Source organism: Rhinolophus ferrumequinum, chromosome 18 (assembly GCF_004115265.2).
Source record: "Rhinolophus ferrumequinum isolate MPI-CBG mRhiFer1 chromosome 18, mRhiFer1_v1.p, whole genome shotgun sequence".
Taxonomy (NCBI): Eukaryota; Metazoa; Chordata; class Mammalia; order Chiroptera; family Rhinolophidae; genus Rhinolophus; species Rhinolophus ferrumequinum.
Window position 1 is genome coordinate 59,869,510 of NC_046301.1, and position 27,444 is coordinate 59,896,953.

The following is a 27,444-nucleotide window of genomic DNA, read 5'->3' on the forward strand; positions in this document are numbered from 1 at the left end:
AATTGTTCACTTTAAGATGGTCAACTAAGTTATGTATATTTTACCATAATTTTAAAAAGTAACATAAAATGCAGAATTTGCCCCTTTCACCACCTCCGCCTGGTCCTGGCCAGTCACATATCACCTGCCTGGCAGACCCTCCTCTGTGGCCTCTGCACCACTGTTGTCGGGTCTCCACACAGTAGTCTTATCCCTTCTCAATTCAGCACACACCAGGCACCTCCCTCCCTCGGGATAGAAGCCCAAGTCCTCCCGTGGCTACAGGCCCTGCACGACCTGCCCCCGTCCCCTCCGTGTCTCCCCTCGCTCACTCTGCTCCAGCCACATGGGCCTCCTCGCTGTTCCTCCAACACGCTAGGCACTGTCCTGCCTCAGGGCCTTTGCACTGGCAGTGCCCGTTGCCTGGAAAGTCCTTGGCCCAGATGTCTCCTGCTTTTCTTTGGGCCCTTGCTCAAAAGTCGGGTTTGTAACAAGTCCCGGATTCAAAGCTGTCCTCTCCCAAAGCCTCCTACCCGTGACATAGCTCGTATGTCCCTCTCACATACCATTCAACAGAAGCTCCATGAGAGCAGGTCTTGGGAGCTGGTCTGTTTTGTTGTCCCCAGTGCCCAGGCTGCGGATCTTCAGCTGGAGGGAAGGGCCTGGGGTGCTCCACTGTCATGGGCAGCAGCGAGGTCCCCTGGGTTCTCCCGGCCTCACTGCTGTGCTGGCTTCTCTGCCTCACCCTTCACTTTCTTTCCCCTTTACTGAAAAAGCTACACTTGATGACCACCGGAAACCCAACAGACCTTGCCTCAGCCCACCCGGGCCTTCACCCTGCTGCCGGCCTCGGTCACCCCGTGTCAGGTGGAGGTGACGGCAGCGCCTGCCCTGAGAGGACCTCTCCCCTGCCCCGAGCTCCCTGGTCCTGTGGACACCTCTTCCCCAGCTGGGCCTCAAGAACTGGTATAATGCATGTCGTCCTCACCCCCACTAGACCATGAATTCAGGGACACCGGTGTCCCTCAAAGACGACTGCTCACCACCTTTTGTGACATTCAGGCTGGACTGGGGCCCCGGGCGTGTGCCGACTTCAGCTGTCAGCCGCCCTAGCTGGGGACCAGACAGACAGATGGACAGCCAGCTCTGGCAGTGCATGAACCCACAGCTGGTTTAATGACAATGACATTTGTTACATGAGAAACAGGCTGGCTCTGCGCCGGGCACCCTCCCGCACCCAGCCCACCAGACTCGCCGGCAAGGAGCACACATTTTGCACCTCCTCTGTTGTCACACTCCCTGGCTTGGGTCCCACACGCCCAGAGCCAGCTCCTAGGGTCTTTGGCAGCCGCACAGGGTGAGGGTGCAGTAGAAATGGATCGTTTTCTTATTAAAAACTCAAACAAACAAAAATAAGTTCTTGACCAATCAAAATACATCCGTCTATGTACACTGTCCTTGCCTGTCCCTGTGGCAGGCAGATGCCGAGATGGGGCTGGGGAGGTAGGGCCCCACCCTCCCCAAGTCCAAGCACGTTCAGCTCATCAGCCCTCTCAAAGGCAGGCATTAAAAGCTATGACCCCGTCTCCCCAGCTAGCCTCAAACATTTCTGGGACCCATCTACAAAAACACAAAACAAACTCCAAGTCACAAATACATATATACACGTGCATACATGGGGCTGACCGTGGTGGGGACGCTGGAGGAGCTGGGTGACCCTCCATCCCACGGAGGCCTGCTCGGCCCAGGCGACTTCCTGTCATTGACCTCTGTTCAGAGGGGGAAGAGGCTGAGGGCTGCTTGGGCCCCTGGCCACACCTGGGCCCACCTCCCTCTCTCTGACTTCTCCAGGTCTTGACTGACATGAGGCCAGAGAGGGTGGTATCCAAATGCAGCTCAGGGCCAGGGTCAGGGGACACTCAGGAAGCCACTGGGGGGATCAAGGGGCGCCCCTCCACGCGCTCTCCTCCCTGGCTTCCCCATGGCCATAGGTGCAGATGGACAGGACACGGGTGGCCTGGGGGGAAGGGGCTGGAGAGGAGGGTGAGGCACCACTCTCAGGTTACCTGGACCTATAGGCCCAGAAAAGCCCCAAGAACCAGAGTCCCGCCTGGGGACAGAGCTTGGCTGTGACACCGTCCATGACAAGGACAATGCAGGGTCAGGGCAAGCATCTGACAGCGAGTGGACCCAAGTTCAGTTTTCCTTACACAAGTCCAGCTCGAGATGACCTCCTCCGGTGCACAGACCGCCTGGGGCCAGCTCCCAATGCCTGGCCCCTGGAAAAGTCCCCAGGATGGCTGCCGGCACAGGGACAGCAGAGATGGCCGAAAAGGGACCTGTCAGGCAGGAGTGTCCCTTCCATCCATGGGCTGACCTGAACCATCCTCCTGTTGGGACCTATCCTGGCTGGGCGGCCTGGTGTCCAGCTGTGCCCGGTCATAGGCGCGGGCGGTGACAACGGCGAGCACGTGCTTCTGGGAAGAGCATGCAGCCCAGTGAGGCAGACGAACACAAGGGAAGCAGGCGGGGGTCCAGGGAGGCGTCCATCCCGCTCAGAGTGCAGACAGTTGGAGCTGGGGCCACGGGGCCACAGTGTGGAGGGAGCTGGAGCCCGTGCCAGCGGCTGCCCGACCACGTCCCCGCCCCAAACATCGCCGACAGGGTTGGCAATCAGGCTTTAATGAGAATCTTCAGGGTCTCTCCAGGCCCGGCTCCCCGCCCACCCGGCTGCTGCTTCTGGGGACGAGCGGGGAAGGCAGGTCCATGCACATGATGACAGGCGGCGCTCCTCGGCCCTGGATGGCGTTGCCTGAGGTTTACCGGATCCTGGTGAAGAGGTTGAGGACAGACACGGACTCCTGCAGGGCACACGAGAGAGCTGCTGAGTCCGTGGTGGGGAGGGGGCCGAGGCTTCGGGCTGGAGGGGGGCCTGAGTGAGCTCTGCTTGTCCCCAGAGACCCGCCGTGTACAGGCTGCGGCACCCTGAGTGCCCTGGCTGGGGTGTATTGTGATACAGGAGCAGAGCGGGGCTGCGGGGGTCCCAGGGTGAAGTTACAGCAGAGTTTGGTGAAGGGGGCTGCTCAGGCAGCAGTGGGGGACGGCCCCCAAGACAGGCTGAGGGGACGTACATGGGGAACATCTGGTGCTGATACCGACCCACTTTACCTTTGTTGAACGGGTTTTGCTAAAGACATTCCAGAACCTCAGGGTTTCATCTCCAGCACCAGTAACGATGGCCTCTCCATCAGGGGACATGGCCTGCAGGAGGGAACAGCCCCGTCATACTTGTAGCCCGGCAGCTGGCCACATAGATGGAGCTGATGATGGACGTAGGGTGCGGGGAGGGGGGTCCCCACGAAAGCCAGAAACAAAGGACATCCCACCGCCACCCACAAGGGTCGGTGTATTCTGTGCACTCGAAGCAAAGGATATAATGGTTTAAGCACAAAACATTTTTTTCTGGAAAGCAATAAAAATGCTTGAAGAGGGAGTGCGTTCGGGGCGGGGCCCCTGTCCCGAGGCACATGCAAACGGGTATCTGGTGAACCGTCCTCAAAGATTTTCTGAGTGGTTGGAAGCGGGTTAGTTGCGGCTTCTTCACGTACATACATATAAGTATTTTTTTGGTAAAGATAAATGTGTGGAGGTTCTTGGGAGGGCAGAGCTTCCCTTCCTCACAGCGCTGGGGAATTCAGGAAAGTATAATAGATTCAAAGTGATGACACAGGCAACATTTGAAAGCAGAACCAACCCTCCCTGCTCTTCAGGCCGGACAAGGGAGCTGGCCGGGGGAAGCCCCCACAGGCCCAGGTGGGAGGCTGCGCTCCGGATCTGCACCCTGCCTTCCCAGGGCCGTGGACGCCGGGGCCACGACCTGCCAGCGCAGACTCACCAGGTACAGGACCCGGTAGGAGTGTCCGGTCAGCTTGGCCACCTGGGTCAGGGACGGGTACTTCCAGACCAGGATCTGGTTCTGCGAGTAGCCATGCGTGCTCACCTGGAGGGTGGAGAGGATGCTCTCGGAACCTGGGGCTCCCCTCCGACAGCCCCAGGGCTCAGAGACAAGCTGTCGATTCCCCCACATCCTGGGCCCGCCCGGCCACTGCCCACCCCCACCTCTGGAGGATGACTGAGGGTGGAAGGGAGCCACATTGCACCCAGAGCTCTGCCAGTCTTTCCTGGTGGTCAGTGGGCACGGATGGGCACTTCCAGACTGAGCTTGTGTGACCTGGTGGCAGGGGCCTGGCTTGCCCCCCGGACTGCAGGGGAGGCCCCTGGGCCCAGGGCTCCCGCACGCCCGAGCTCTGCGCCGTACTCACCAGCTCGTTGGCGTGCTTGGACCAGGCCAGGTTGCACACCTGGGAGCCCGTGTCGATGCACTGCAGTGGCTGCCCCGTGAGTGTGTTCCAGAAGCGGATGCAGCGGTCAGCTGTGCCACCGCCGGACGCCAGCAGCCCGTGCTGGTGCGGGGACCAGGCGATGGCCTTCACGGCCGCCAAGTGCTCTGTGTACTGCTGCACGGGGCTCAGGCTCGAGTGGTTCCAGACCAGCAGCTGTGGGAGCAGCAACTGTGAGGTTCCCAGCTGGTGGGCTGCAGCCGAGGCCAGCTCCCCCAGGGAAGATGGATGGCCTCACCCCAGCCTGCCATGTCCTCCCTGGGGCACAGCCTCGTCACCCCTGCTCTAGATAGGTGGGAGTGAGAATCCCTTGGCTGAGATGGCGAGGGGCCCAGGCGCCTACCTTGTTGTCGTTGCCCCCCGAGGCGAGGAGCTGGTGGTCCGTGGACCACTTGAGCCCACACACCTCCTGCCGGTGGCCCTGCAGCCGCCGCTCCGACTGCAGAGGTGGGGTGCGGATGTCCCTCTGTAGGATCATGCGGTCCCGGCTCCCAGACGAGAGCTGGTCGGCGTTCCAGGCCAGCGCCCCTGGAGGCCAGGTGGAGGGCGGGGTGAGGCCAAGGCCTGGCCTCTCGGGAATGGGCGTGTGTGCTGGGCATCACCCCCACCCAACAGCACCCTGGACCACTCACCGACACGTGCCGTGTGCCCTTCTAGCATGGACAGCTTCTTCCCTGCGGCTGCGTCCCAGATCTGCACGAAGCCTTTGTGCGTGCCCACGGCCACCAGGTTCCCCTAGGATTGAGGATGCAGGCAAGAGCGGGCATCAGGCCCCGGTGTGGGGACCCGGCCTCCCTGGGCTCTCCCCTCCCCCTCCTCACTACAGGACCTTGGGGCCATTTCTCTCAAATCTTTAATGCATGTCCCTTTGGATCAATGTGACAGCCGCTCTTGGAACTTCCTGGGGGGATGTTTACACAACACATGGGTTTGTCAAAATCCAGCCAACACCCAGTTAAGGCCCATGAACTTCAACATGTGGACCCACCTGGTGGGTGTGGAGCCCAGGCTGCCCTTCATGGGGGCGGGGCTCTCTGGGGGCCACCACCAACTCTGTGTCCCTGGGGAGGAGCCCTGCCAGGAGCCCGTTACTGTAACCATCTCTACCAGGCTGGGGACAAGTGGGGTGCAGACATTACCCTGGGACTTGGGCAAGACCAATAGGCTGGGTTCTGCTCCTCTGGGTCTCCCCAGCCCCCAAACACCATGAGGGCTCCTGCCAGTGAGGCTCAGTCAGACTTCCCAACCAGAGGACAACCCTGTGTACTGACCCGCTCAGACCAGCCCACGGAGGTCACCGAGTCCCCTTCCACTGAGAGGTCGCAGAGTCGGGTCACCTGGAGGAAGGAGGGAGTGATCAGTGTGAGGTGACATGCTGCCTGCTGGTCATTCAGGCCTAACCGATCATCTGGCCCTTCATCCATCTGTTCATTCACTCACTCAGTCACACCTCAGGCCTCTGGGCACTGGCGTCAGTGCTGGGACCCAGGAGAATGAAGCTGGGTTGCCCTAGAGGCTGCAGCCAGCACAGGGCTGTGAGAAGGGCATCACACAGAGCGGGTACTCCCAGCAGGTGCAGCCCTCTCTGGGGAGGCTTCTCTCACCTTCTTCTGAACCCATTTGCATTTGGTTTTATCTCCGAAAACCTCCCACCCTGGCGGGGGCAGCGCCTGGGTCCACAATGGGCCTGGCAGCCACTCAGAGAGGTACTGCTGGGGGAGGGCTGGGGCAGCCCCCAGGCTCAGCCAGGCCGGACACCTGTCACCTCTCCTCTGCAGACACAGGCAGAGGCCACACTTAGGCTGGCAGCAAGGATACCCTGGTCGCGGGAGCCAGCTCACAGTGGGAGGGGCACCGGGCCTCTGCTCAGCCCTGCTGACTGATGCAGGGTCCTCGTCTGCACAGAGGGTAGGCCCCAGTGCTGAGAGAGGCGGCTGGGTGCTGCCCCGGGCTCTGCAGCACCCTTTATACAGGCCCGACCGTGCTCAGCTACCGGGAGAAGCTGCCGCACTCCCCACGGTGCACACAGGCAGCTGTGCGTGCGCAGGTGCTGGGGTCCCACCTGGCTGGTGCAGGCACTCCACAGGTACACACAGGTGCCCAGCCCGACGCTGAGCACGTTGAGAGAGGACCAATCCACCAGATTCAGGTAGAAGTCGTCCTGCAGCTCGGGAGCATCCAGGACCTTGAAGGGGATCTTGGAGATCTTGCGGGTGGGTTTCCGTGGCGATCGCAGTAACTTCTGACTGCGGGCAGAGCCTGAGTTGGTGATTTGGTGCCCAGCAGACACGCAGTTATCAGTTCTCCTCGGCTAACGTTACCCCCTGGTGCCTTGGCGACTCTTCTCCCACTTGTCCTTCCCCTCTGCCCACATGATCCCAAACTGTGGGTACCCCATGGACACGAGGCCCTTTGCTCTCTGGTGGTTGCCCTGAGGCTCAACTGCCATGCGGCCTCTGTCAGCACCTCTTCCAGAGAGCCCTCCCTGACTCCCCGTCCCCAGTTTGGGGTCAAGGTCTCTAGGCCGACAGTGCCCTGGGTGAGGTGTCCCCAAGGCCCTCTGCATACTGTGCACCGTCCCTAGGACTAACTGCCCCTCCCATGCACCATCCCGCCGTGCCCTGTCCCGCCGCATTCCCTGCCCCGCCGCCCTCATTCCCTGCCCCGCCACCCTCTTTCCCTGCCCCACCGCCACCTTCCCTGTCCCGCTGTCGCAGGCCCGGACTCACCTTTTGTTGCTGACGGGGGATAAGGAATAGGGAGACACGTCGTTGCCATCGTCAGGGCTCGAGCGCTTGGTGCTGAGGGAATACTAGGGAGGGGGGACGCATACCTGCTGAATGGACACCGTGGCCCCAGAGCTTGGGAACCTCAGACCCAAAGCTTGGGTGCCCTGAGCTCCTGGCAGTTGGGTGGGAGAGTGGGGGCCCAAACTGGGAGCAGCTCTGAATGGGGGTGTCTTCGGTTCTGGGAACTCAAAGAAGCAAACCAGGCCTCCTCTTGCACCCTCCCGGCAGTGACTGCCAACATGCTCCCGCGCCCCTTGCGGCCACCAGCCCCTCAGCCACCCTGTGGGACCCAAGCCAGGCTCTTTCTGACACTGCCAGGTGCCCCCATGACCCAGGATGGCACGGACATGCTCTATGGGGCGGCTTTACCAAGGCTGCTGCCCCTTCACCCTGCACCTGGCTGCCTGTCCGTTGTCTGAGCACCTAACCCAGGGTCACCTTTTTCTCAGCAGGTGCCCAGGAGGATGACAGGCCCGGGGCGAGCTTCGGGTTAAAGGAGCCCAGCCCTGCCTTCCTCAGGCAGGTGCCCCCATTCTCTCTGGGGTTCAGCGCCCCAGCAGGGCTGGGACATAGGGGAGGCTCTCAGGGAGGCCGATGCTGGGGGCCGGGAGGAACGGCCACACAGCGCAGGAGGCAGAGCCGAGGCGGAGCCTGGCACAGTCCTGGGGACAGGAGTGTCTGCCCAGCGGGAGCAGCCATGTGGGCACAGCCGGCAGGCTCACCGTGAAGAGGCCCTTCTTCTCGGGTGTGGACGGCTGCAGCCTGCGGTCCTCCGTCTGCGGGTCCTGTACCTTCTCGATGCCAGCTCCCAGCAGCTCGTTCTTCAGCAGGGCCGAGTAGGCCAGGCCATCTGCGGGCACCAAGCATGGTGAGAGGCTGGGCCGGGTGGGGTGAGGGGTGGGGGATGAAAGGGGTGGGGGCAGGGTGGGGGATGAAAGGGGTGTCTGGGGCCCTGACTCCCGACCTTTGCCATTGTCCGAGGTGGCATCCTTGGCTTTCCGGTTCTGGCTGGGAGACTTCTCATTTTCCTGCGGCAGAGGGAGGCAGAGGACGAGAATGAGCTGGAGCGGCCCGGCCCGGCCCACGGCTGCGCGGGTAGCGGGCCTTCTCGCCAACCCTCCCTGCCCTCTGCCCTTCGGGGCCCTCACATTGATCCTGTGGAAATTCACGCTCCAGTTGGCACCGGCTCTTGAGGGGATGAAGCGGTCCCCATGCTTGCTGGGGGAGGACACGGGGGAGTTGGCAGGTGTCAGGGTCCGCCGCATCTCTGTGACCTGGAAGGATAAGCAGTGAGGGGCTGGGTGCATCAGAGACCCCCAGAGAGCACAGCAAGCGCAGCCTAGCCCCCCTTGTCTGCTGTATTTGGCCTCTGGCCGTTGAAAGAGGAGCGTGATCTTGGGAACCCGAGGGGCAGAAGTAAAACATTTGGGTAAGTTCCTCATGTGCTAGACCCTACCGGTGGCTCTGTGAGGCAGGAGGAAGCCAGGGAGCCACAGAGCTCGAGAAACTTGACCCCTGCAAGGTGGCTTTACTTACTTCTAAGCAATGAGGATGGACAGAAAGGTGAAAGTACGGAAAGAAAACATTTATTTCCTGAGCGCAGAGAGGCCGCTACCCCGTCATCCCCATTTCCCGCACACGAGGATATTCCCCCACGGAACCACGACCCACCCACCCAAATCAGGACGGGAAGGAAGGCAGTGCATCACTCCCAGTGAACCTCCGACCCCACTCGACTATCCCGGGAATGTCCTTAACCTGTAAGGGATCTGCTGTGGGTTGAACTGTGTCCCCCAAAAGCATAGGTTGAAGTCCTAATCCTTGGTACCCGCGATGTGACCTTATTTGGAAATAGGGTCTGCAGATGGAATCAAGTTAAGAAGAGGTCACACTGGAGTAGACTGAACCCTAAATTGAATGCCCGGTGTCCTTATAAGAGACAGAGACACGGACAGAGAAAGGGACGTGAAAACGAGGCGGAGACCGGAGTGATGGGTCTACATGCCGAGGACTGCCAGTAGCATCAGAAGCTGGAAGAGGCAGGAAGGACCCTCCAGGGGCCTGTCTGTCCTGTCAGCCCTGCATCATCGGCTCCCGTGTCCCAGCACCCTGACCCCCTCCCATGGCAGCCCAGCCACCCGAGCCAGCTTCCCTGCATGGTTTGGGGTTGGGGCTGAACCCCAGTTCTGCTATGCTTGGCCCTTCACCACCCCAAGGGGAAGGCAGCTCTCATTCGCTCACCACCCGTCAGTCCTAAGTGCCCATGGGAAGGGCCGGCACGCCCTGCAGACCGGGAAGCACAGGCCCCAGGCCCTATGAGAATAAGGGGCCTCGGCAGCGGGAAGGGGGGTGCACGGCAGCAAGCGTCGGGACTCACAGTTGGGGTGTGGCCGTGGCATGGCCAAGGGACAGCCCTGGGGAGGACGTGTTTCTCAGCTGCCCAGCACATTTGTTTGCTGAGGGCTGAAGCCCAGTGGCCAGCTGTACCCCACCATCTCCCGACCAACTCCACCGCGCCAGGCCAGTGCTGGCAGGGGCAGCCGTCAGGTACTCACACATGGCATCGTGTTCTCATTTTGGATGACAATCTGCCGGAGGAGGCGCCGCTCGTAGTCCTGGTCCATGGTGACACAGGGCAGGCACGGCCTGCCGGCCAAGGTCAGCCAGCCAAGGTCAGCCTGGGGCAGGAAGGGCAGGAGAGGTCAGCTCCAGTGGGCAGCGGCCCCCACCACCAGCTGGTGACCACAGGGAACAGCAAGTCCCCGCACCACATGATGGGGCCCTCCATCCCAGGAGCCCAGAGCACGGGCTCAGCGGCACCCCACAGGCCCTGGAAGTCAGAGGGAGATGTGACGGGACAAATGGGGCCCCTGTCCAAGTCCTCTGTGGGGACCTTCCTCCAGGCCCCCTCGCCTCTGTCCTGGCTAGGGCAAGGGCCCCTCCATCCCTGCCCCCAGGCCTTGCCCCAGGCCTTCCACTCATCGCCTTCCTGCTTTAGACCCTATGAGGCCACAAGCCATCCAAGGGACCACGTCCCTGCTCCTTGGCCCCAAAAGGGAAGCAGGGGGCTGGACAAGGATTGGGGTGGTCCCAGCGAGGATTCCTTCTTCTCAGCAGGGCAGCCTGTGTGTCCCGTGGCACATCACAGGGGGTATCAGTATGCTCCATGGGAGTCTGCCAGGGCTGACCGGGCACCAGACCCCCATGCCAGCACTTGCGCTCCAGGGCCAGGCCGACCAGGTCGTGGCCCAGGGACGTCAGCGTCCAGTGCGAACCCATGCCGGGGAAGCCTCTCCGAGGAAGAGGAGAGTACGCCAGCGAGAAGGCTGGAGAAGAACATTCTAGAGAGCAAAGGGCAGATCTGAGGGGCAGCCTCAGAGAGAAGGGATGCTCTTTCCAGCGGGGATGGCAACCAGGGCCCAGGGACAAACCAGGCCCACAGCCGTATCTCTGGCTGCTCTCAGAAGAAAACGTTTGCCAGTCCTGCCTCCGCTGGAGGCACCGCAGAGTATGGAAGGTGAAGCAAGTTTCCAGGACAGAGCCAGGCACAGAGGGGCTCAGCAGACTACAGCTCCTTGCTGTGGGCCTGCTCTACAACTGCCCCCGCCCCCCTCCCCCCCCCATCACTGTCCCTCTGCTCGTCTGGCTGGAGTCAAAGGCCCAATGCACAGCAGCGCTGTGACAGTTCCGGCCCGAGTCTCCACGTGGGTGCCTGGACCGACAACAGACCGAGCATCAGGAAGCCTAAGGTAAAGGCCAAAACCTCAAAGCTTATGAATTTCTGGGTGTAGCACCCTGGTGAAGTCAGCACTTGCCTGAAAGAAGCTATGGGAAAATATATAAATATAAAATCACCATCCTAACCATTTTAAGTGCACAGATCAGTGGCATTAAGTGGACTCACACTGCTCTGCAAGTGTCACCACCATCCACCTCCAGAACTTTCTCATCTTCCCAAACTGAAACTTTGACCCCTAACTCCCCACCCCGCCCCGACCCCCCTTAGCTCCTCCAGAAGTCACACACACACAGCCACATGGCCCAGCAATTCAACAACGAGGTCTACATGCAGAAGAAAGGAAACAGACCCACATGGAAACTAGCACTCGAATGTTCTTATCAGCAATATTCACAATCACCAAAAAGAGAAACAACCCAAGTGCACATTGAAAGATGAATAAATACACAAACTATGGTCCATCCATACAGTGGAATATTACTCAGTCATAAATGGAAGTTCTGTCACCTGCTACAACATGGATGAACCTTGAGGACATCATGCCCAGTGAAAAGAAGTCAGACACAGGACAAACACTGTGTGATTCCATTCTCGGGAGGTCCCCAGAGGAGTCAGATTCATAGAGACAGAGTAGACCAGAGGATCAATTGCCCCTTTTACAAAAGGCATCTGAGCAAAGTCCCAGCTCAGCGTCACCAGGCAGGGAACCCATCTGAGCTGACATCACGCACGTCCCTTGGTGTGAGACCACACTGACATGCTAGGCGGGTCTGCCTAAGTTCTGTGTTCACGTCCCCCAACGGCCTCTGATGAATCCCTGGCCCAACACGGAGACCACACACACTGTGCAGCTGAAGCACGAGCATGAGCCTGCCAAGTCCCTGCGCCTCACCTGCCTTATGGGACACATGGGGCTGCTTTGATGTGGCCCAGGCCAGACGCTGGACGTCTGGCCAAAGAGCAGGATGCGGCCAGCTGCCACCGCGGTGCTCCCACCACACGCCATGTTAGCAGGGGTGCATGTTTTAGCTCGTGTTCCCCCTGCACGGCATCACGAGCTGGGAGCCCACCCTACCCACCCCTGCAATGAGGACGTGAAGACCAAGTGGCAGCAACACCCCCAGCATGCCCAACGGCCTCCCTCCATGGCCCAGGGCTCCTCTGAGCCCGTGCGCGCCCGGAGCCCCAAGCCCCACCGGCCCCTCCCTTGGCAGACAGCAGGCCTCCTGCTTTGGTGAGAAGCGGGGCTGCAGTATGTAGCTCCCCTCCGTCCTGGGTAAATCTCTGGGAGCAGCCGCCCCCCTCCTGGCTACAGGCTTCCTGCCCCCTCCACCTCCCCTGCCCCAGCAGAGGTCCCCAGACACATCACGGTCCATTGTGGCCACAGGACAGTTGCTGAAGGGGCTGACGCTGTCTCCTTCCTCACCTCTCCTGGGCCGGGGTCACTTCCCCAACCTCCTCCTCCCCTGCCGGCCCAGTCTGGCCCCGCCTAGCTCAAAGTGCACCCATGGCTTGCCCCGGGATTCCTCGGCATCCTCCTTCCACCCTGCCAGGTCCCCCCAAAAGCCTAGGCCATGCCCAGAGCCTCTGTGTGCCCTCACCACACCTAACCACTCCTGGGGCAGCACAGCTATACTTGGGACATGAAGACGCCTGTCTGAGCGTCGGTCCCAGGTAGAGATACCCGTTCAAAGGAGTTTCCCAAAGTCAGGCCCAATCATCTCGGTGAACACAGCGCCCGGCTCCGTGCAAAGCAGACCTTGAGCGAGCATCCTGAGTGGGGTTCATAGGGAGCTGGACACAGAGAAGCAGTAATGGCTTCATCCTAGTAAGTTCTGACCGTCCATGGGTGCTCTACCAGAAATGGGCCAGTTGGTTGTCCCCCTGCTTTGCAGACAAGGAAACAAGGCTCAGAAAGGCTGGCTAACTTATCCCTGCCAGTACCAGTGCCTGGGACTTCGCTTGCCAGCCACCGGGCAGTGAGCCCTTGGGAGACGGGGTGAAGGCCGTGCCCACCCCCTGTGCTCAGTGGTCACTTCTCCACGGCTTCCAAAAGCACCCAGGCCCTCCGGGCACCACTGCTGCAAGTGAACTTTTCCAGACCAAGTCAGCAGCTCACTCTCCCTAGGCAGGGTGGCTCAAGACTGGTAGGATCTGCGGGAATGAGAGCCCGCCCCAGGAAAGGACCTCTGGGGCTTCATTGTGGGGACCGGTCACGCTGTGGACAGTGATCCAAACCTCTGGGCCAGATGCGCACACTTTCGATGGAAACCACCTCCTCACAGGGCAACGCCACCACACTGGGAGGCCGGCAGGGCTGGGCTGTTTCAGACAGCAGGCCCCACGTGACTCCCTCCATGCTCCAGAAATTACCGTTATTTTGCCTGGTATAATGTGCACATTTTTTGCCCAAATTTGTGAGGGGAAAATAAGGATGCGCATTATACATGGGTAGTACTAATTCTGTACCTATATAAATGTTTTCAATTCTTTTATTTATGCTTATGAGTTAAAAGTGTAACTCTAGAAATCAATAACAATATCTGTATGCAAAATAATACCCTGGAATACGGTAATCGGTTTTGTTGAACTTACAACGAACTTGCAACGATGAAGAGTTCTTGGCATTCTATGATGGGTAAATACCATAAATTTGTTACCAGTACATTTTTTTCCCCAGGCATATAAACTATTTATTAACAGACAAGGCCTACGGATCTATTTCTTCTTCGACACGCCCACAGTGCGGCCCACGGCCGGGGTCTCGGCGTGTGGGCCTCGAGCACCAAGTCCCCAGAGGTGGCGCAGCCCTCTGTGGGCCCGAATTTTCTCCAGTTGCTCCAGGTCTTCACGGAGCTTGTTGTCCAGACCACTGGCCAGGACCTGGCTGTGTTTTCTGTCCTTCACGTCCTTCTGTCTGTTCAAGAACCAGTCTGGACTCCTGCAGTGGCACGGCTTCTGCGTGATGGTGATCACACGTTCCAGCTCACACTCAGGGCGCCTTCCTGCGAGGTCAATGTCTGCTTTCCTCGACACCACAGGAGCGTATCTGCACCGACTCCCTCAACTGCAGTTTTCCGCTGCCCGTTGATATTGGTGCTGAGTATTCGCAAAATGTGCTGGAACTTCTCAGGGGTCACTAGAGACATGACGGCAGCCCCAGTGACCGTGTGTAGGCCTCCTGCAGAGAAAGCTAAACTTTCTTGTACCTTGTATCTGTTCTTTTGTTTTGTAATTATTTGTTACATAAAATTTCTTGTACCATTATGTTGAAAAATAAATGCTAAAATTATTTATAATACAGAAAAACAAGTACCTACACGTAAACAAATAAAAATTTGAATTAAAAAATTAAGATGAAAGATTTTTTTTCCTTGAAAGTTTGGGCCAAAAACATGGGTGTGCGTTATACACGGAAGCGCATTATACATGGCGAAATACGGTAAGCAGAGTCCAAAACGCTAGTCATCTCACAGACAGAGTGGGAGTCTGGTTTCTCAGGGTGAGTTATGAAGCTAAGTGCCACACAGCCTGCCGTGTGCTGAATTTGAGCCCAGACAATGCGTCCAGCAGAGCACGCCCTTCTGTTACCAGGTCAGCTGCCGGCTAAGCATCCCGACAAGGCAGCTTCTAGAAAGAAGCCCGTGCAGGGGGTGGCGTCTCGCCATTTACAGACATGGCTGCTGAGAGACACAGAGGTTCTGAACTGCCCATGCGTGTAGGGTCCTCGTCCCTGGGACCTGTGGATTTGTCACCTCATGTGGCAGAGGGACTTTGCAGGTGGGATTAAGTCGAGGCCCCTGAGACGGGGACGACGCTGGATTCCAGGGGGCCCAGTGTCATCCCCGGGTCCTCATAAGAGGGAGGCGGGAGGCTCAGAGTCAGAGATGGAAGAGGCTGCACTGCTGGCTGTGGCGATGGAGGAGGGGCCACAAGCCAGGGACTCGGTGCCTCTAGAAGCTGGAAACGGCCGGAAATGGTTCTCCCGGGGCCTCCGGAAGGACTGGCCCTGCTCACACCTCGGTTTAGCCCTGTGAGACTGGGTCGGACTCCTGACCTCCAGGACTGTGAGAATTTGTTGTTTTAGGCCACCAAACTTGTGGTGACTTGTTATAGCAGCTTCAGGACAAACACCAGGACAGAGGAAAGTGGTGACCATACTGCAATCTTCCTTCACTGGTCCTTCTGGGGGGCGGCGGCTGCTGAGCAGCTTCCTGAGACCCTTGTGCTCAACACGGGTCCTCAGGGGCCTTCTCCCTGCCCAGTCCCGTGGGACTCACTGTGGACGGCCGACCAGCCTGCCTTCTCACTTCTCTCTCCACGACCCCTCCCCGACCCGACTTCTGAGATCCTTGCGTCTGTCAGGTGGCAGTGGGCCTTTATTCTGCCGACTTCATTCTGCTCATTTTGCTGAGTGCCTGCTCGCAGACCCAGGGCAGGCCCTGGGGTAGAGCAGGCAGGGAGACAGTCACGGTCCCACCCTCCCAAGCTCCCTGCCTATCGGGGGTGGCAGGCCAGAAACACGGAACTACATGTAGAACCATTTTGAGTAGCAACATCTACTACCAGGAAGCACACTGAAAAAGTGGCTCCAACATCCTAGCTGTCCAAGTATGGGCAAGGTGGAGAGGGTATGGGCCGAGGGGCCACTGGATCCCAGCACCCAAGCTGAGATGGTCTCTCTAAGACCAGATACCCTCAGAGGGACCCATGGGGGTGCAGCCATGGCAGATGGGCTCCAGAACTAACTCTTCCCAGACTCTGACCTGGTAAAGTAGGTAATGGCCCCGACAGGAGTGAGCCTTTCCCCTCAGGAACCCCACCGTCACCACCAGAGGTAGAGGGAGACGGACTCTATGTGCAGAGACCAAGATCTCAGGAGAGCGACAACTAGCAGGTCTGACTGGCTGCAAACTCACACCCAAATTGCATGACCCTGGGGGACAGAATCACGTGGCAAGGCCTGCTCAGCCGCCTGGAGACCCTGCTCCAGCCAAACTCAGAACTGAGGCCTGGAGCTTGGCCAGCTTGCAGACCGACCCATTCCAGAGAGACGGTTCTTGGTCCCAGGATGGAGACCTCGGGAAGCACCCGTACCTCAGTGCCAGCTTGGGGACTCCCACCCACCTCCTCTAAGATCGCTGCTTGCTCCACCGCAGGAAGAACAAAAGACCCCAAAACCATAAGAGAAAAGGCTGGTCAATTCACCACCGGAGAAATGAAAAGTGTCTGCGGGGCAAACACACCACAAACATTTTTTTTAAAGATGACGATGGAGAAAAATATCTGCCACCCTAAAGATAAACCAAAGTGGCACAGGACATGAACAACCGCTCCTGGGAAAAGATGCCCGACCTCACTAGCAGTCAGAGAAGGCGGCTTCCACCTGCCAGCCTGGCATGATTCTGAGCAGGTGACACGCCCTTGCTGGCTGACACTCACCCACATTGCTGGCAGGAGCTGAAACTGGTACAACTTCTAAGGAAGACAATTTGGCAATTGCTTTCAAAATCCAAAAATGCACATCCCTTTCCATACCATGTTTCTACTTCTAAGAATTTGCCCTTAGCAACTCTGGGCGCCTGTGTGTAAAATCCTGTGTACAAAGACATTCTGTACAGACAGCTTGTGAGAGCAGGACATGACCTGACGGGTGGGGCTTCTTCCCCTCCAGGAGACACTGAAATAAAAAAGGCAGGCTGGAGGGTCTTGGGGACCCGCTGCCCATGAGACCAGCACCATGCAGACGAGTGATTTCTGGAAGGCTGAAGAAACTCATAGCAGAGGTCACTCTGGGGAGAGGAACTAGAGGACGAGGGTTAAGAGAGAGAGGAAGCCTCATTTCCCCTGACACATAATTTTGTACTTCTTGAATTCTGTGTCAGGAACATGTTCGCTATTCAAAGGAATAAACCAACCAGGGCAAGATGGGACCACATAAACCCTGGACATGACAGCAAGTCTCGGTGGTGGGGACACAGCTGGCTGTGTACGAGAACATTCTGCCGCCTTTGCTGTATGTCTGAAGTTTCCTAATAAAATGTCAGAGAGAGAAAGCAGTGATTTCTGTTAACGAGTAGTCACTGAGCACAGACAATCTGCAAGGCCCTACTGGCAAGGCTCCCCCAGGCTGTAGGGTTTCGGGCTGATGCTGACGGCAGAGCTGGGCAGGAAGCCATGCACGGGCCTTGCGAGGCGGGGGCGAGAACTCTGGCCCTGGGGAGGTGCTCGCCCTGCTGATCCAGGGGCACCTCCGGCAGGTTGATGTCTGTGGTCTGCTGAGGTGGCCAGGGCCCTGGTTGCCCGGCTTCCCACTGCCACTGTCCTGCAGGGAACTGTCACTGAAGGGCTCACTCATCTGCCAAGCCAGTCCTCTTTCCCCCGTGACCCCCAGAATGGAAAACCAGGAAGCCCACCTTCTGCCACTGCCTCAGATAAGCCTCAACCTACTTGTCTGGGAAATGAGCACAACACCAGTCACTTGAAAGGACAGTGATGAGGTCCCCACACTGTTAGCGCCAGCATGCCAGGATCACCCAGACACGTGGGGGCTGCGCTGCCCGTCACTCCGTGTGCGCACTCCAGCCAGGCCCTCTCTGAGAGTGAGCAGACTCCAGCCCCAGGGAGCAGGGCCCTTGCTTTCAGCCTGGCTGCCCAGCGGCCCACTGCATCCCGCAGGAGGCTTCCCTTCTGCTGGCTACTCCCACCTCACAGGTCCTGTAGGGCTCACACGGTTCCCACTCATCAGACACTGAGCAAACGTGGCTTGAAGGACAGATAACCCAGCAGTTCTCACCAGGGTGACTCTGCCACCAGGGGACACTGGCGAACATCTGGGGACATCTGTGTGCACTGTGACGGGGAGTGCTCTGGCATCGTGTGGGTGGGGCCGGGGAGGCTGCTCAACCCCCTGCAGCGCCCAGCACGGCCTGCAGAGAGTGATCCAGCCCCGGTGTCAGCAGTGCTGAGACCTGGTGTAGGGCCAGGCCACCTGCTGGGTGAGATGATGACACATGTGGGCTGGCCCTGGGCTTAGCAGGGCCAAAGGGGCCTGAAGACAATCCTGTGCCCACCCCTGTGAGTCCCTCTTGCAGCTGAAGCCAGCGGTGGGCTAGGGTCCCACGTGAGGAATAAAACGGTGGACGAGCTTTAACCCCGCCCAGTCACCCACTGGCTCCCAAGTGTGGGCAGGAACCCCCTCACAAATGAGGAAATGAGGTGGAGGAGCCTGTTTGGGCAGGCCAGATGACACAGCACGCAGCTCCTCAAGACTGTTTTCCAGGCTTCCTCCAAGGGGGGCGCGGGGCGCGGCCGCGGAGAGCAGAGCCACACGCACCAGGGCCTGCTATCAGGCACACAGCCTCGGGTTCACAGCTGGCCCGGGGCCCCCAGGATCACAGCACTCTGCTCGCAGCAGCCAAGTTTCAAGGCCTTACTTATCTCGAAAAACTGGTCCCCACTGGTTTTATATTTTGTAAGGCTCTAAAAGGAGCCAAAGGAAATGAAACATCCCCACGACATGTCTTCCATGACTCAGTGTTTTGACGCTGACTAGTCTAAATGTACTAGTATCTACTAAACGGCTTACATTGGGGTTTCCCCTTTGGCACTGCTGGCACCGGGGCCCAGGCATTCTCCACAGGGGGCCATCCTGGGCACTGTGGGGGGTTGAGCACTCGATGCCAGGAGTAACCTTCCCCCAACACCGTGACAACCACAAATGTCTCACACATCACAGTGTCCCCTGGGAGCAGGACTGCCCCAGGTGAGGGCAACTCCAGCCTCTGGGGGAGCGGGGGGGGGGGGGCAGTCGCACCAGCCAACAGTTAGAGGGCTCAGGTGGCACTTGCTACCCATGAGGGGTATGGAGAAGGTGGAGTGGGGGAAGCCCGCTAGCAGGAGCCTGTCATCAACCACCGGGCCATGTCCTGTGCAGGCACTGGGGTCCCAGGTGAATGGGACACTGCTCCTGGCCCCTAGGGAGATAACGAGAACACAAATGACAATGACAGTGGCAAACTCCATCTGCCCCTCTCCAAGAGCCAGCACAACTCAAAGCACTCAACATGCTTTATTTAATTTTGTCCTCAGACACGATCCTATCTATCTCCATTTCACAAACGAGGAACTGGGCGCACGGGCAGCTGGTGGGTGGCGGAGCTGGGATTGGAATTCCGCCTGTCACTACCACTCAGGTCATGACATTCCCATGGGTGAGGGTCCCCAAGCTCAGCAGAGAGGTAGCCAGCAGGCTAAAGCTCCAAGACCTGCACTGGACGGATGGCTCCTTACACCACACGTACATCTCTACCAAGCACTTCCTGGGAACCATCCAGTTAGAGGGCTGAGGGCTCCCTGGGAACCGTCATTTCGGGGCACACCTTTCACAGGGCCCCGAAACCTCCAGAATGCAGGCAGAGGAAGCAGGAGGACCGGAGGCGGCACTAGGTGCCCCCACACTACCTGTGGCCTTGAACCAGCCCCATCCTCTTGGGAAAGGTGCGGGGGGTATCACACCAGGGGCTCGGGGCCATTCACTTATTCCCAGCCATTTTGGGGGAGTAGTCCCATATGAGGAAGACCCAACCAGAAACAGGGGGAGTGGTCCAATTTTCCACTCACATCGGCTGTGGGAGGCTAAGAGAGGAGTCTCTGGCTTTGCTCTTTACCTCAGCTCAGGAAGCCGGTGACCAGCCCTGAAGGTTCCCTCCTTCCTCTACAGCAAACAAAATACCATACAGCCAGTTACGCAGCATATGACGGAGAAAGGGAGGGCTCTGCAGGACAGACCTGGCTTTGAGTCCTGGCTCCAAGCCTTACTGGCTGCGTAGTTTGGGGCAAGCAACTTCTCCTCTTTAAACCTCTGTCTGTTCATCTAGAAAGTGGGGATAAAGGGCTAATGCTGCCTATGTTGCTATGAAACTGGGCGTGACTTCTTCGAGGCAGTTGGCAGAATGTCCAACTCAAAGGAGATGCTACGTACAAGTGGTGGCTGCTCCCACGGGCCCAGGGACAGGTGCACTACAGGTCCCAGACGGGCCTGCTTCCTGCTCCTTCATCACACAGTACGCCTGGGCTGTGTGGCACAGGAGGTGACCTGGCGGCCATGGCTGCTGCTCCAATGACCTGCTGGCCATAGCTGCAGAGGCCGGGCGGCCGGGCAGGGCTCCATCTCCTCCCACGCTGCCCACGCAGGTGAAAAGGACAGGCCTTCCCCGAGTCTCTCCTCAGTCAAAGACATAGGAGGAGCAGGGCTGCCTGGCAGGAGGGCTGGCTGTGGTCTTACACACGTGGACTCTGGACCGGAATCCCTCGCTTGGCCTCATGACAAACGAGGCACAGACTGGGACCTTTGAGGGGAGTGCTCCCACTCTGCAGGGGGAACATCAGCTAGTGGTCCCTTACCTCCAACGGAAGCAAACGGCACGCAGCGGAAAGACAGCACACCTTTCCCGGGTGCTGATGTGAATCACCACAAGGCAAGTTATTCCGGGGAGGCCTCTGGTGGGGGCCCCTGAAGAGCATGGCCCAGCATGCATTCACTCCTCTGATGCTCAGTCCCACCTAGCAGTGCACGCAGCCCAGGAGCTGGGAAGCAGAGACTTGGCGTTGCTGTCCCCTAGGGCTCACAGGTCAGAGACTGAGAATTCCATCAACACCTACTCTCGGGACCCCAGGTGACACAACTGGCAGCAGGGGCCGCACCCATCCCAAGTGAGAACTGCTGCTCTAAGTCCCGGAAATAATGCCCAAAGGGAGGTGAACATTTTTGTCTCTCACCTCTTGTACCACAGAGCACCACTCCTCCGTCTGACTTGGTGAAACATTCAGACCAAAAGGTCATTGGGGTCTGATAGCCCAAAGGACACAAACCCGATGCGAAGGAAAGTCAACTCAGGTACCACACTCAAATGATTTAGTATCACGTGATTCCTGTGACTGACGCCAGACAGCCGACTCTCCGGGCTGCCAGAGACCGTAAAGGGGGTCACATTAAGTCCCATCAGATTTCCTGAGCCCTCTCACAACTCTGCGTCTGCTTGCATACCTGCAGGGACAGGGAGCTCACCCCCTAACACATGTCATGAAGTGCTTCCTCGGTCTGTCTCACTGCTGTTCTCACCTACGGATCCAAGGTGGAGGGCGGGTAGAAGGAAAAACCTAGTATGTTGAGGGCAGGGTAGCTCCCCTCCCCTGCCCCCTCCCCCAGCACTGCTGACATCACTCTCTGTGGGCTGTCCTGAGCACTGTGGGATGTTGAGCAGCATCCCTTGGCCCCCACACACTCGATGCCAGGAGCACCTCCCACATCGTGACAACCGCAGATGTCCCCAGACATTGCCCCCAGTGGAGACTCCCAATTTAGGGGAATCCTTAGGGAAACAGTTGCTTCCCCCAGGCTCCACAGACCAGCACTAACCTCTTACTTGCTCAGCCCTTCCAAAAGTACAGACAGACAGACAGATACCCTCCACCCAGCTGTCTGCCCCTCCCCGTTCCCACTATCCTTCTACCATCCACGCAGCAGGCCTCTACTTATTGTGGGAGACAGTGCAAGTGCAGCCTGGCCCTTTCTGCAGCAGCTGCCACGATCTGTAGGGACAAGATCTTCCCCGAGAGTCACAAAGCAGTGGTTCCTGGGTCTGATCTGATCTGGGAAGAATACGTGCAAAAAGGCATGGGATCCAGAAGCAACAGCCTGCAGCAGTCTGGGGAGGCTGAGCAGAAGGAGCATGCTGGGGGCAGGAAGAGGGACAGGCGGCAAGGCCAGAAGGGCAGTCTCCTGTGGCTGGTGGCAGGGAGATGGGGAAGGGACCGGGAGCAGAGTGGCACGATCACATATAGGTTTATAGGCTGACAGGGGTGTAGAGTGGAGGCAGAGGTGGGGAGCAGGGAGAAGGGGCCCGCCTGTCCAGGTGAGAAAGTAGGCGGTCCTGAGAAGGGGGCGGGGGATGGAGAGGGCCCCTCACAGGGCTCACAATATTTGGGTGCTCTGTGGTACGAGAGGTGAGAGACAGAAATGGGGGCGGGGTAAGGGAGGGGGGTTGGGTTTGTGGACCCAAGACCCAGAATGACGTCTTCTGGACACACTCAACCGGAGGTGCACAGGAGACATGGACAGGCCACCCAGGAGAAGACGCCGCCGCTGGCTGAATGGGCCTGGAGTTCAGGAGTTAGCTTTGGGCACCAGGAGCAAAGGAGGACAGGAAGTTAAGGGCCACGGGCAGGCCACCAAGGAGCACACGCACAGGATGGAAGAGGCATCTGAGTCAGGATGGACAAGGAGGGCCACCACACAAGAACCTGTTCCTAACTGATCGAAGCAGCTCTCCTCGTGATAGGCAAGAGGCAGAAACGGCTCAAGTGTCCACCGACAGGTGGACGGATGAACAAAATGTGCCACATCCACACACTGGGATATTATTTAGCCATGAACAGGGACAAAGCACTGACACATGTTACAACCTTGAAAACGTGATGCTCCATGAGAGAAGCCAGACACACAAGGCCACACAGTGTGTGACTCCATGTCTGTGAAGTGTCCTGAACGGGAAAGTCCACAGGCAGGACGTGGGTTCGCGGTTGCCAGGGGCTGGGGTGGGGGGGTGACTGTTGATGGGGACAGGGTTTCTTTTTGCGGTGATGAGAATGTTCTGGAACTGGATAGTGGTGATGGATGCACAAGCTTGTGAATATACTGAAAACCACTGATTTGTACACTTTAAATGGGTAGATTGTATGGCATGAGAATTTTAACAGAATAAAGCTGTTACCAACAAAAATTAAGATAAAAAGGAGGGCAGTGAAGGAGACAGAGGACTGACAGGAACACACAGGAAGCCAGAAGAGGGTGGACTCTACATTCTACTTTTTTATTTGGGAAGGGGCACCGTTTATTATGCATAACGGTCAAATGACTAAATAAAGCTAGGCTGGGTAGAATGCATAGTGTGTTCTGTCATTTTAGTCACGAGTGAGGAAACTGAGGCAAGAGAAAGTAGTCACTCCCCAAGGACACAGATGCATGGTGGCCAGGGGCATGAATGTCCCGGCCGGAGCGCCACATAAGGGGGCCTCTGGTTGTGTTCTGAGTCCCAGAGCTCAACAGACACGTGTGCGCTGAGGGCAGCAGCTGTGGGGCTCGCCGGGCTCCCGTCTGCACGCAGGAGCAGGCCGCGTGGCGGCTGAAGCCTGGGAGAGAGTAAGTGATGGGTGGGCCGGGCAGTGACCTATGGAGCTGACGGGGGGAGGTCTTTGGGGCTTGTGACGGGGCAGGAACCAGACTACAAGGAGCTGTTAGGACACAGAGGGCTGGCCACAGTCCTTTCCCGGCTCCGCGGGCTCCCTGTGCCAACCCCCAGCATCCTCAGCACCTACTCAAGCCAGCGAGCTCCAGGTCCAGCCTGGGCAGGGCTCTGTGAAGGCTCTGGGGACGGAGACCCTGTCCTCACAGGGCTCACAATCTGGACTCTAGTCCAGGGACCGCCTCGGCACTGCTGACATTGCGGGGGGGGGGGGGTCATTCTTTGTGGGGGGGGCATCCTAGGCACTGTGGGGAGCTGAGCAGCATCCCGGCCCCCACCCACTCAATTCCAAGAGCACCCCCAATGTGACAACCACAGATGTCCTTGGCTGAGAACCTCTGCTCATGAAGAGAAAATGATAAGAGACTACAATTTGGCTCGTTCCTAAAAGACCAACTCTCTTGATCTCGACGCCAACCACGAGCCTCCGAATGGACCCTCCGGACAGAAGGACTTTGGGTCCTTGTCCCTCTGTGACACCTAGCAAAAGGTCCCATAACCAAGCCCATGCCGGACCTCCCCAAACTCAGGAGTCCTAAGTATACAACAGCCTGGCCAGAGGCCCCAGTAAGTAACACCAGTGGATGATTTCTGCTGAACCAGAGGAGCCAGTGAGAAATCAATGCACTTACTTCTGAAGACTCATCAGGTTTCCCTGTTTGCTTCCAGATACCCACCCCTCCACCTGCCAGCCCCAAACTGCCACCACCACCAGCCAGGACACAGATTCTGAGATTTTTCCTGGGAAACAGTCATGGAGCAAGCTGGCCAGCGCAGTCACCAGAGACACTGCCCCCACCACAGCAAAGCAACTGTCCTTTGACCCAAGAGGTGTCTAAGGATCAGAGCCCTGGTTTTTGCAGAGGGAGGGCCTGCATCTGTAACAAAACCTTCATGGAGCAATCCAACCTTGCTTGTTACACAAAGCACGGGCGACGGCCAGCACACCTGCTTCCACTCTGGGTTCAGAAGGAACCACCAGTCCATTATTGCCAAAACAGAAGGGGCCCTCGACATCAAAGGCCAAGCCGGCCCATGAGGAATTCTGCCCAATAAAACAGCCTAGGATGCGTTCTATGGGACAATGCATCACTCTGGGGACTGTCCCCAGAGGATCTCATCAGCTTCCGGTGTGCAAACCCCGCCCCCAACCTCCAGGGTAGACCACCCAACCTCCTTCATTTCAAAGTCCTTCCCACCTGTCTCCAATCCAGGGAGGTAGGCTATACAAGCTGTGGGTGGATGGTTTTTCTTTGGGTAAATGGTCCTCATTTAAAGTGTGGTAAGGTGAAGCAGTTAAGAAGTACAAATTACCAGTTATAAAAATAGTCACGGGGATGTAATTGTACATCATAAGGAATATAGTCAATACCATGTTTCCCCGAAAATAAGACCTAGCCAGACCATCAGCTCTAATGCATCTTTTGGAGCAAAAATTAATATAAGACCCGGTCTTATTTTACTATAAGATCGGGTCTTATCTAACATAAGACTGGGTCTTACATTAATTTTTGCTCCAAAAGACGCATTAGAGCTGATGGTCTGGCTAGGTCTTATTTTCAGGGAAAGACAGTAATATTGTAACTATGGATGGCATCAGGTGGGTACTAGAATTGGCTAGTTCCTAAAAGCACAGATTAGGGCCTGATGCTGCTATTCTGGGGGAGGGATGGGAGTGTCCCCTGATTTTGAAGGGCAGAGTTCAGCCTGCTGCGTACAAAGGATTGTGGACGCTGACTGATGGGGGAGGGGTCGCAGGCTGCTGGTGGCTCAGGTTGGAAAGGTCACACAGGGCCAGGTTTGGGGGAGGCTTGTATTTGGGGGTGATAACTTTGTAAGGTATATAAATGTCTAAACACTATGTTGTACACCTGAAACTAATATAATATTGTGCGTCAACTATAATTGGAAAAAAAAGCATAAGATGGGGGGAGGTGGAGGGTGGGTACAGCCTCACCAGTGAGATATGAGGTCATCGCTTGGTGGGTGGGAGTGAGGGGATGTAGTTCCCAGCCTGAGAGGCATGATGAACAAGGGGATGATTTTTGGGGGCGAAAGAACAGGGAAAAGCAGGTTTAGGCTGGACATCTGCTCAGTGGCAGGTCTCAGGCTTTGGGTTAGGGGTAGGTCTAGGCTGTGCAGGACTAACGTGGGGGTAGCGGGCACAGTTTTTATTAACAGTAGGAGAAAAAGACTCTGACAAGGGGAGACGGGCCACTGGGGAGGTACCGGTTGGGTAGGCTTGTGCTTTCGGGAAAAGACAGAAAGGTCCTGGATCTCAGAGCACACACAGGCTGTCTCAGATTTTGGAGGGGTCAGCACCCAAATAGGAGAACTTGATTCTGGGTGGCTGGTGGCTGGAATGGGTCAAGATGGGAGGGTGGAGGAGCAAAAAGCAGAGGCGCTGGGGGAGAGGAGAGCATTCATGCATTCAAACCATGCTGCCTAAATGCTGTGTGCCTGGAGCTGGGGGTGACGGGGTATGGGGTGTGTGGTGTGAATACAATGGGGAGCCCAGAAAGACAGGGTCTCCACACCTCAGCCTACTTGATTCAGGGTCCACGAGGCTCGGATTGTCTTTTATTGGGGCAGGGGCTGGTTTGAGCCTGGGGAAGTCTTGACAACTATGGAGGGCGGTTTAAATTTGGGCAGGGCCTGCACTGGCATGATCTGAACTTGGAAGACCCAGGTTTGACAAGACAGAGATGAACAGCACAGGTTAGGGCGTGGACCTGGCTGTTCTGGGAGTGGGGGGCGGTCCCCTGGTTTCGGGGGACAAAGCTCGGCCCCACGTTTAAAAACAGGTTGGGGACGATGACTGAGAGAGGAGATCGCGGGACGCAGGTGGCCCAGGTTGGGGAGGTCACGCAGAGCCGGGTTTGGAGGATAGCTCGGATTTAGGAGTTAAAATGGTAATAGGATGCTGAGATCACCCCGGGCCTCACTCCGCTACGGGGGTCCGGCCGGTTCCTGGAAGGGCTCTGGCTTGGGGATCGCAGCCCGGCCAGTCGGCTCGGTCCCAGGGGCCTCTGGGTTGGTCCGCACCGCCTCCAGGCCCCACTCAGGGGTCGAGGCTCCGGCCCGGGGGGCGGGTCCCCAGACCCCAGCCACCTCACCTGGCTCGCTCCCGTCACCCGCTGGTTCCGCCGGCCCCGCCTCTTCCGGCGCTGCACTACGCGGCCTCTGCTTCCCGCAGCCCCGCCGGGTCCGGCCCCGGCCGCCGCTGACGGGATTCCGGGCTCCGCGATCCTTAATATGGCGGCGATCGCGGCTCCACGGCCTCCGGCGCCCTCCTCCACCGCGCGCGCTCCCGCGGCCGGCCACGCCCCCGCGCCGGCGCGCTGCGTGCCGCCACCACGCCCCCGCGCGCCGGGGCTCGCGCCCGAGCCCCGCCCATCCCACAGGGCTGCGCCTGCGCGCACTTGGGCATCTCGGGAGAACCTGACGTAGCTTGCTATTCGAATCAATACAGGATGCGCGCCGCCACGCGTTGCCAAGGGCAACCATAGCCGGAAGAGGACCGGCCGCTGGGGAGGCAGCTCCCTGGGATATTGGAAAACGGCTCTGCTCAGTTTAGAATGTGGTTCTTAGTAGGGGACGGCCGCAGAAAGGGGCGCCTAAGGGCAGACCCGCAATTGGGTGGACGGAAGCCCGATCCACAGGGCAGTGAGACCCCCACACCGCGGGGGATGGGACGCAAATAATAGGTGCATGTGCAGGACATGTAAACACCACTGCTTGCAGACATTCATTCATTCATTCATTCATTCTTCAAACACTTAATGCTCCTACTGAATGCTCCTCCAGGCCCGCCAAGCAGGGAACAAAACAGGTGCAAATCTTTTCTCCAAAAATGGGCAAAGGATCCTGACAGACAATTCTCCAAAAAAAATAAATGAATGGCCAACAAGCACATGAAAAGCCGCTCACCATCATTAGTCATTAGGGAAATGCAAATCAGAGTCACTGTGTGGTACCAATCCCTGCATACTAGGATGGAAATGATAAAAAACAAAAACCAAAGGACCCCCCCCCTCCAACCCAGAGTATAACAAGTGTTGGCCAAGACGTGGAGCAACTGTAACCCTCAAGCTGGTTGGAATGGAAAGTTGTGGCAGCCACTGTGGACAAGTTAAACTGTAGAGTGAGCATATGACCCAGCAATTCCACTCCTAGGTATATACCCATGAGAATTAAAGACGTATCCACATAAATATTTGTACACGAATGTT

General features: G+C 57.8%; 1 protein-coding gene and 1 pseudogene across 2 annotated transcripts; both read right to left on the minus strand.

Moving 5' to 3' along the window:
• Positions 1-1,132: 1,132 nt before the first annotated feature.
• FZR1 (fizzy and cell division cycle 20 related 1) lies at positions 1,133-26,531 on the minus strand. Of its 2 annotated transcripts, none has more exons than XM_033134451.1 (14): positions 26,329-26,531; positions 9,724-9,846; positions 8,317-8,442; positions 8,133-8,196; positions 7,891-8,018; positions 7,109-7,191; positions 6,442-6,625; positions 5,651-5,716; positions 5,012-5,114; positions 4,723-4,907; positions 4,302-4,535; positions 3,875-3,979; positions 3,148-3,240; positions 1,133-2,840 (listed from the first exon to the last, which is right to left on the minus strand). In XM_033134451.1, the coding sequence occupies exons 2-14, from the start codon at positions 9,790-9,792 to the stop codon at positions 2,799-2,801; spliced, it is 1,482 nt and encodes a 493-aa protein (XP_032990342.1). In that variant the 5' UTR covers positions 9,793-9,846; positions 26,329-26,531; the 3' UTR covers positions 1,133-2,798. The 2 variants fall into 2 exon arrangements, with proteins under 2 accessions (XP_032990342.1, XP_032990341.1); XM_033134450.1 differs by having other exon boundaries at positions 3,139-3,240.
• On the minus strand, positions 13,533-14,177 carry LOC117037918 (40S ribosomal protein S18-like; annotated as a pseudogene).
• Positions 26,532-27,444: the final 913 nt, after the last annotated feature.

What these genes read in the sequence shown, in the direction of transcription:
- FZR1 (XM_033134450.1), bottom strand. Translation starts at nt 9,792, where the DNA reads ATGGACCAGGACTACGAGCGGCGCCTCCTCCGGCAGATTGTCATCCAA. An exon ending in TGAATTTCCACAGGATCAAT is followed by an intron (nt 8,197 to 8,316) that starts GTGAGGGCCCCG and finishes CCTCTGCCGCAG; the next exon opens with GAAAATGAGAAGTCTCCCAG. An exon ending in CGGGGGGCAACGACAACAAG is followed by an intron (nt 4,536 to 4,722) that starts GTAGGCGCCTGG and finishes CTGCTCCCACAG; the next exon opens with CTGCTGGTCTGGAACCACTC.